This window comes from Barbus barbus (genome assembly GCF_936440315.1).
Source record: "Barbus barbus genome assembly, chromosome: 29".
Lineage (NCBI taxonomy): Eukaryota > Metazoa > Chordata > Actinopteri > Cypriniformes > Cyprinidae > Barbus > Barbus barbus.
The window spans coordinates 15622796-15632501 of record NC_136757.1 but is presented as its reverse complement, the minus strand read 5'-3'; the positions used below and the strand labels follow the sequence as shown (position 1 = coordinate 15632501).

At 36.9% G+C, this 9706-nt stretch overlaps 1 protein-coding gene across 2 annotated transcripts; it reads right to left on the bottom strand.

Moving 5' to 3' along the window:
- Window positions 1–526: 526 nt before the first annotated feature.
- Window positions 527–9706, bottom strand: LOC306849004 (ras-related protein Rap-1A-like). Of its 2 annotated transcripts, none has more exons than XM_079383828.1 (8): window positions 9608–9706; window positions 7978–8055; window positions 7764–7832; window positions 7602–7658; window positions 7370–7510; window positions 2346–2489; window positions 2128–2250; window positions 527–1622 (listed from the first exon to the last, which is right to left on the bottom strand). In XM_079383828.1, exons 2-7 carry the CDS (start codon window positions 8032–8034, stop codon window positions 2161–2163), a joined length of 558 nt encoding a protein of 185 aa, XP_079239954.1. In that variant the 5' UTR covers window positions 8035–8055; window positions 9608–9706; the 3' UTR covers window positions 527–1622; window positions 2128–2160. The 2 variants fall into 2 exon arrangements, with proteins under 2 accessions (XP_079239954.1, XP_079239955.1); XM_079383829.1 differs by having other exon boundaries at window positions 9363–9623.

Sequence of the window (9706 nt, the reverse complement as noted above, 5' to 3'; positions counted from 1 at the left end):
AGACTGCTATGGAAAAAATGAAAACTGAGCAAATGCAAATACCTGCCTTTTTTATCAGCACCTTCATGTTATCTGTAATAGATATAAATATATGGTCCTGTGGGTCCTGCAATAGTCTCTCTACTTGTTTTCAGAGCCATTTAATGATGTGATGTGGGATACTGTTTTTCTAAATAAAAATAAATAGATAAATAAACAGTTCCTATAGGCCTATGAGACTACATTTTAAAAAAGGAACAGGATTTTCCATTCAAGTCTTATGCATCAGGAATATGAATCTTTATTAAACACTTTTTTTGCATTTAATGCAGCATATAATCTGGTGTGCAGCAAGCATGAATCACCTATGTTTGTTGCATTCCATACCTGCAATGAACTTTGCGGAAAAATGCAAGATAAGTGGATTTATATGGCTTTGTGCTATATTTGTAACTACAGTACATAAAGTGAACCACACTGAAAAACTGTTTCTCTGTAATGGTCTATTGGTGAGGAATGGTAATCTGGAAATACACAAAACACTGCATCAATATGAAATACATTTATTTAAATCTATGTCCAAAAAGAAGAAATCAAAGCACACATTACTTTAAAAACTAATCAAAAGCCAGCCAGACACTGTTTGAAATGCTCAACAAAACCATGGAGCAGAACAATGAAAACTAAAATAAAATATCTGACACATCAAGACTGATTTAATTGGCAAATGAAGTGTCAAGGACTGACTATTGATTATTGGTTTAGCGGTTATCGGAGGAGAAGTCATCTCTGCATTATAGATCTGATTTCATCCTTCTCCTGCTCAGGCACAAAACGGTTGATATTTATCCCAGGCTGAGCTACAGCCTACCGCAAAATACAACCAAGGGAAAAAAGGAAGAAAATATACTAAACTGTAATTATCTTTAAAAGCTGGAAAAATTGATTGTGAAAAAACAAATGCATTGGATTCAGTACAACATATCTTTATCTTCAAGATAGACAAATCCAAATTTCTTATTTTAACCTTACCACCAAAAGAAAAAAGGACATTTTTCACAGTTTGTTTAGATAAAAGGAAATAAGAATCTAAGCATATTATGGGGAATTTGAAACCAGTGAGTGTTCAAAGCCACTCAGAAAATGTTTGGATGAATGAAGGACACAGCTTCGTCTCTGTACAAATGATTAGTGATAGTCCAAACATTATGGGGAAAAAAAAAAACATATCTGATCAGTTTACAAACATGAGCATGTTTTTGAAATGTCCCCATTCTCTCTGTAGGCATTAAGAAAGTCCTGAACCCTCTCTCCCAGACTGTCTAACCCCTCTTTGCCATGTTACAGACGGAGCTTCTGCTCCAGACACAGATCCTTAATGTGCAATCTCCATCAGAGAGAATAATAAAAAATAAAAAAACTTTAAATCAAGGAACGGGGGGGGGGGGGGGGGGGGGGGGGGGTAGTCTTGAAATTTCAAGACTGCTCTGGAAGGAAAGGCAGAGGTCGCATCTCTCTTTTTCTGTCAAGTCTGTGAATTAGTTGAGGAGTCTGGAGTTCAGCCTTACTTATTGTTTGGCCAATAACTGTACAGAGGAACAGGAATGTTGGCCATCTGGGCAACAGTTCTTCATTTCGGCAATCTGAAAAGAATGAAAGGGGGGAAAAATCATGCTTCCATCTCAAGTAACCCCTTTGCAGAGCTGCTTAACCAAAAAGATGGTTTAGCATCACAAGACATACAAGTCTTGTCCTAAATGCAAAAATCTTTTCAAGTGGTGCTGTTTTTTTAATGGTGCAACAAGATGCAAATAATGCCATTAAGATGACTGGGAATGCTTATTGATAGCTTTCTTCAGGTATCACCACAGATATTAAATGGGTCATGATATGAGAAATCAAATTTTCATTGATCTTCTAACATACACTTGGTCTCTGTAACATTAAAACAATTAGAAAAAGGCTTTTAACCATTTAATCAATCATTTATAATTCAATAACTGGTATTTTGTGGATCCCTAGTAGATATCGCTGAAGCAAAAAAAACAACAAGAAAAAAAACAGGGTGAAATCTTTATCATTGATCATGGATCAAAGGAGTTCTTAATAGTGCATGTACTGATTCCTAATGACCTTCTGATCGACTACCTGGCTCAGAGCTGCTGCAGTGATGCAGTTATGTTACAGCAGGACGCAGTTTGACTTCTTTTTCGCTCTCTTCTTCTCCACCGGCGTCTTTCTGTTTATCTGTCTTACCAGGTCATAAAAGATCTGATAGACACAGACAAAAACGCAAAGGACTTCCATTAGAGGACTGTCTTTATGTGACCTGGTACATATGTTGTTTTTTTTTAACTGTGACTCACCTCATTGACGTTGATCTTTGATTTGGCAGAAGATTCTAGAAAGGCACAATTACTCCACTGACGAGCAAGATTCTGACCCTGCTCCTTCCCAACTACCCGCTCATCCTCTAAATCGCACTTATTTCCAACCAAGATCATTGGCACCTATACAAACAGAGAAAGAGAGACATCTGATGAGTGTATATACTATGTTTCCATCTGGCTTAGAAACTCACTGAGAGTTCATGGTTTAGATTTTAGCTAGATTGACTTTTAAAAGATTAGTGTCTCATTTAGAGGCACAAAACATATCATGTGCTCAGGTAACATTCATATCCACATTACTGTTCAAATGTTTGTGGTCAATGCAATTTAAAAATAAATTAATGATTTTATTCAGCACTTAAATTGTCCATAAGTGGCAGCAAAGTTGTAAATAATGCTACAAAAGATTTCCATTTCAAATAAAAGCTGTTCTTTGGAACTTTCTATTCAAAGGATCTTGAAAACAAATGCATCACAATTTTCACAATAAAAATTAAGCAGAGGAACTGTTTCAACACTGATAATAACAAGAAATGTTTCTTGATTACCAACATATTAGACTGATTTCTGAAGGATCATGTGACACACTGAAGACTGGAGCAATGGCTGCTGAAAATTCTGTTTTGCTATGATTGGACTAAATGTGACCCGGGACCACAAAACCAGCCATACGGGTACATTTTTTGAAGTTGTACATCATCTGAAAGATGAAACAATAAGCTTTCTTCCATTAATATGTGGTTTGTTAGGATATGACAATATTTGGCCGAGATACAACTATTTGAACATCTGGAATCTGAGTGTGCAAAAAAATCGAAATATTGAGAAAATCGCCTTTAAAGTTGTCCAAATGAAGTCCTAAGCAATGCACAAGTGTTAAAGCAAAAAAAATTAAAATAAATCTTTTGACTGAATTTTCCCTTGGCCAAACCCCATTCCACAGCCATACCTGTCACACACCCAGTTTCAGAGCAGTGTTTTTCTTCTTGTAATTAGGAGTTCTTATCCTCTAATTTAAAAAAATTTAGGAGCACCTTCTAATCAATAATAAAAAATTAGCGTTCTTAATACGAGGTGGCATTTGACTCAAAGTGATTTACAGGGGCATTTTCTTTTTACCTTTGTAAATGCATTTTTCTAACTTTATTAAATGTATGCAATATTTCCTCTAGGATTTTTTCCAGCTGTGGTGGCAGGACTATTCCCCATGGACCACGCCCCTCCCCACCCAAGATTCACACACACTTACAATTGAATTTATTTTAACTAAAAAAGTCATGTAAATAGTAAATAATAAAATAAGAACAAATAAATTAATGACAATCAATAGCCCAAACAAAAAAAAATTAGAAAGAAATTAAATTATCAGTACTTAAATTTTTTCAGTTAGGTCTAACTATAATCTATTCAACTGTAAAATAACGCTGAATAGTCTTCTCTGTATAATGAAAGACAGCAGCAGTTTATTTAGGCTGCTGTCTCTTTAAGACCTCATGCACAAAAATGATAATCATACTAATTCTCTTTTTGAATACTATTTAGGACAGATAGAATGCGAATTGGGACGCAGCAACTGACTCAGATTAGTTCAAAAACGCACTTTCATTCATGAATGAAACACGCCGTGTTTGCTTTTAGAAACGCGCAGCGGCTCAGCTGTTACTTTATTTTGAACTATTTTCGTTGATGACATAGAGCAAAATCATGCAGTACTTGTTTATTGATCTGTTGTATTAAATCAATATCACATTTGCAAAATCCCTTAATATAATTATTATTAAAAGCTGTCACTCTCCTTATCACGATCTGTGTAAAAAAAAATATTTTTGCTGATGATATTCATTTGTTTTATGCCGGAGACAATTATGAAACGCCACATCATCGTGTATCATACAGTGCCACCTTGAGGAAAAAAAGATGCATTGTACATATGGAGTCATCAGATATGTAAATATAGTTGCCTGGAAAAAAGTACACATTTACCTACCTCGGGTCTCTAGCGACCCTATACACTTTTTACAAAAAATTCATCAGAAAACAGGCACTCTTTTATATTTTACTATTTTTTTTATTTTTATATTGTTTATAATGAATAGATTGAGGAATACAAAGAAAGTTGATGTCTAACTTCAAAAAATTAAGGAGCGAGAGGGTAGAGAATGATGTACCGGGTGTGAAAAGAATGAAAGACCCGAGGAATGCATGTAAGGGTTAACTGTCTTTACATTTATTTTGAAAGCTAAAGCTCACGATTATGGAAAGGGGAGTTACATTTCAGACTCGTGCTTGTGGTGTTTGGCCAATCACAATGCACTGTATCAGATGGCCAATCAGAGCAGACTGCGCTTGTCGGAAGGAGGGACTTTGTAATCTGTGTAAACCGGAAGTTGCTGCCAACTGGATTTCAGTATGGTGACGTATTTCCAAATGAAACGGAACATTGACTGGTGGAGTTTTATTTTTGCGCTCCTCTCATCTCTCACTTGCAGCAAACTAACGGCTGGAGGGGCGTGGCTAAGCAAATTCTTCATAAGCGGTCAGTCATCAGAAAAGGCATTCCATTCCAGAGCAGAAGCAAAAGATCAGATTTTGATTTAAGATTACTAAAACAAACTATTTTTTTCAGAGGATTAACTTGCACGGATTAATTGACTTTAAGACTAGCAATGTGCACTAACAAAAATTAATATTGTAAATTTGGATTTCATGTGGACTAGGTCTACACGATTAAATCAAATGTGATTTTCATGCCCATTTTGTCAGTAAAGCCAGTTCTGTAATCAGCAGTAAATCTCCATCACATGGTTTCAGATGGAGCAGCATTTACTACACAGAGCCGTTGTTCACTTACAGGTTACGCAAGAATTTTGCTTATAATTTCTGCACAAGACTTGGTGTTGTTTCCAAACAAAAGGAAATATATCAGTATCGGCCAAAATGAGTTGAAAAATATTGGCATATCGGATATCGGCAAAAATCCAATATTGTGCATCCCTAATAAATAAATAAATAAATATACTAATATATATTAGTGATCGACCGATTTTTTTTTTTATAACCGATACCAATTATTTGCATGTTTATGTGCCTGATAACCGATATGCAGAACCGATATTTATTTACTGTTATAAAGTAAATAAATGACTGCGTGAAGTAAGTCCATACTTCACTTTGGTTTTTCCTCCTTTCAGTCATCTTAAAAAGAATTTTGAGAATTAGCAGTCTTTCATGCAGGGCTCTAGACTCGTTCTTCCCACTGATCTCACTTTTGCGACTAACTTTCTCAGTTGGTCGCACATAATTTGGTTGCAATTTGTTTTTTGTTTTTGCTACAACATTTGATTAATCAATGCATGCTGATGAACTTTTATCATAGTTTATAGTTATATGGTAACGAAAGTATTCAACATTCAACTCGTTCTTTTTCATCTGTATTATTTGTGATTTCAATTTTGTGAACAGGAATTCCTTTTTTTCGTGCGTTTTCACTTTCAAATTTGCGATCTTGGTGTCACATTTTACAAGAAAAGATAATTGTCTGTTTTGCTTATATCTATACACCTTTCACTTTTTAAGACTAAAACAAAAGATGGATTCATTGTTATTCTTAATTAAAAAGCACAACAACAATAAAACAGTACGTTAAAATGACAAACTAGCTTACATAACATTTATTAACAAAAACGAATAAGACGAGGCATAGGACAGGACACATCACATGCTGTATTATATACCGAGTATATTACAGAATGTTTAGCAAACTCTGAGGAAGCAAATAAATATTAATATATATATTTTTTAAATTAAGGAAAGCCTCCATAGCGTAACGTGAGGTAAACAGCAAAGATAACAAGCTTCTCAAAACGAAAACAAAAAGAAAAGTAAAACTAAACTGGCTGTCGCTGACAGGACTTGTTCACCTTCTCTGGTTTAAGAAGCGGTCTTTTACTTTAGTTTGAAAACAAAATCCTCCGTTGCGCTCCATCCGCGACGCACACCTTCGCGCTTGTGCTGACGCGGCGAGTATAAACCAGGCTCTACCCACGAAGCGCTCGCGCTGAAAGCACCTCTCTTCACGTGATCAGTGAAATCTGACTCCACGTCAAATTTTAACTCGCAAAAAATCTGCCTGTTTTCACTGGTGCGGTCTTCATGAATGATCATGAATAGGAAAGTGGTGGTTAAAAGTTGCATATGAAAGCAATGTCAATCGATCGCTTGAGTTTATTAAGCTCATAATCACGAGTGGGTCTTATAAAGTTTGTGATAGCATGCCATGCACCATGAGACCAGCTATGCTGTCATTTTTATCCCACCGTGCTCCCCGTCTGTGTAATTCATAAACGCAAATTTATTATGCACAGTATAATCAGATGACTCACTTTGAAACAGAGTATGTTTTCTGTAAAGATAACAGGCTTGTACTAATCGAGGAATGTTTATTTGCAAAGGTTAGCACTGCTGATGCGGGAGCTTGAGCTCTTGAAGCTCTGCCCTCTTCTCTGGGAGCACCAGCTCATTTGCATTAAAGCAACATACTCAAATACGGAGCATTTTGGCTCATACCCTAAAAGCGGCAGTTTTAATAAGCTATAAAAATTTCTCTGTGGGGTATTTTGAGCTAAAACTTCACATAAACACTCTGTGATTATCAGAGACTTATTTTACATCTTGTAAAAAGGATCACAATAGGTCCCCTTTAATGCTTAGAGAACTGAAACGGCTATGCCTGATGAGTTGTAAATAAAGAATGTGGGTACTCTGGTGAAGCAGTGTGGTGTGCCATAGTGTGAATACAGCTTCTGCAAACTTGTCTCAAAGCTCTTGCCGCAATAAAAATCAAATCAGCTTTGTGCTTTATTTGTTTTGCCTTTGCTGGCTATAACTTGCTATTTTTTTCCACATAATTAAAAAAATTATATTATGATTTGAGATTTGACAACGCAAGCATCACTAATAATAATAATATAGTTCATTAATTATTATTCAAAGTGACTCACATCCTCTGTATCCTTCACTCTGAGAATCTGCTCCCGTAGGTCCTGCAGGTCATTAAAGGTGGACTGTGCTGTGATGGAGTAAACCAGAGCGAAGCCCTGCCCATTCTTCATGTACAGGTCCCTCATCGCTGTGAACTGCTCCTTTAGGCAAACAATCAATAATCTATTGAGTTCACATGAAAGACTAATTAACTAATTGGGCAGTTGAGTTCATGCATCATATTAAACTCACTGTGCCTGCAGTGTCCAGGATCTCTAGCATACATTGCTGTCCATCAACCTCAACTTGCTTAAAAAAATTAAATAAAAAAAACAGGGAGAGGGTGTCAGTACTGCATTAACTCATTTCCCAATGTGTTGTATTAATTCAGCAATGCAAAAATTATTTACTTACCTTTCTATACGAGTCTTCTATTGTGGGATCATATTTTTCAACAAATATTCCCTGTACAAACTGAACTGTCTGTAAAAGACCAGAATTTCATTCAATCCAAATAAAGACCTGAATAAATACTACAGAGTGACTAGAGAGAAAAACACTACAAATACTGTATACAATACCCATTTATAATACAGTAATGTGTAGACTTTAAAAATGCTGAAGTTACCAGTGCAGACTTCCCCACGCCTCCAGAGCCCAGGACCACAAGCTTATATTCACGCATGGTGGGTCTCTCTGTTGAGGCCTGTAAGATTTAATCGCAGCGCAGAGCGCACACACGCACACATACAACACACACACACACACATACTTATTCATCAGTGCTTGGTTTGAGGCTTAAAACAGGTTTTTGGTTTTCTGAGGTTTCCAGAACCATAAATGTTAACCATATTTATACCGCTTCTTCATAAAGATTTTCACGGCTTACTAGGTATACAGCACCCTGTCGCCTACATTATTTCAAAGCTACATTTTTTTTAGTGTTGCTCTGAAGTTTCTTTAAAATCAAAATTCTTTTCTTTGGATCCTCCCGCCCCTTCCAGCAACTTGTCAGTCACAACAATTTCTAGATGTAAAAGGTCAAGCCCCACCATCATAATACCAAAGACTTCCACAACTTCTGTTTCATGAAGAGTTAGCATGCTTTAGTTATAAAGTTTGCATGGTAAAAAAACTTATTTTTTTTAATTATAAGTTGTTTATTTAAACAATTACTTTACTTTAAAGCACTATAAGCTGTGCTGTGCACATTCCCAGCAAATGTTTACAGGGCTCTTTGAGGTCATTCAGAGTGCATTTTAAATTCCACTCTGATCAAGGATGCAAATGCATCCAAATGACCAAACAAACAGCTTATCTACTGCATGCAGATCCAACCAATTCTATGCTAATGCACCAGTTCATTCAGCCTGAAGCAACTAAAACTTGAAAAAAGTGGCTCAATTAAAACATTCTGAACACTGAGGAAAGTTAAAGTCAGCATGAAATGAAAATGAAAATTATCCTTTGACACCATTCAATGTCAATCACTATAAGCAATAAAAAGTGCATTCTCCAGACCAGTGAATGATATTAATCTGTTAGTTTTTTCTGACTTACTTTCTGTTTAAATATCATCAGACTAAACTAAATATCACAAATACGGATAAAAACTCACTGCAACAGGTGTACAGATGATCATCGTCTCCCTAAGACGTTCAGTAACATCTCGGTGTCACCAGGACTGTAATTATAACATGACACAAGACTGCATCTACTCTACAGCTTTAGGATCCAGTCTGCACGAAACATTCCTCTACACTAACAGCTGTAATGTCATTTTGGTCAAAGACTATTAAGTCACTTGTCGAGTGAGACTGTATGCCAGTGTGGACACTAGTGAGATTTAACATGTGAATCAAAACGCAGGTTAAATACAAACACAGAGAGTTTAACTTAACCAACACACAGTAAGTCAATTTAACGCGCACAGATCAAATATTTCACCGTTAACATGCGGATAGGTGTTTGTTTTCATCTGATCGCAGGAGAGACCGTGGCCTGTAAACGCACCGGTGTTTCCTGTGACCTCCGACGGGCAGCAACGCTGCTGTGCCGGGGTAATTCTGCTCAGTCAGCCGGCCTGCGACTCATTAGCTCGAGCTAGCACCTTAGCATATGTTCGTTATGCCGAGTTTTGTTGAGCGACCTTCCTCTTAAAGCCGGCGCTCGATGTATAGTACGCGAGCTTGTGAATGTAACGTTGATTGACCGTGCCGGGTCGCGGTGTTTCGGGGATTCGTTAACAGTTCACTCACCGTGTCCCGCTGCTCCGCCGCGCGCTCAGACTCCGGTCACTCTCGCGGATGCAAACGTCACTGCAGCGCGCGGAGGGCTGGCCTCACACATTACAGTCA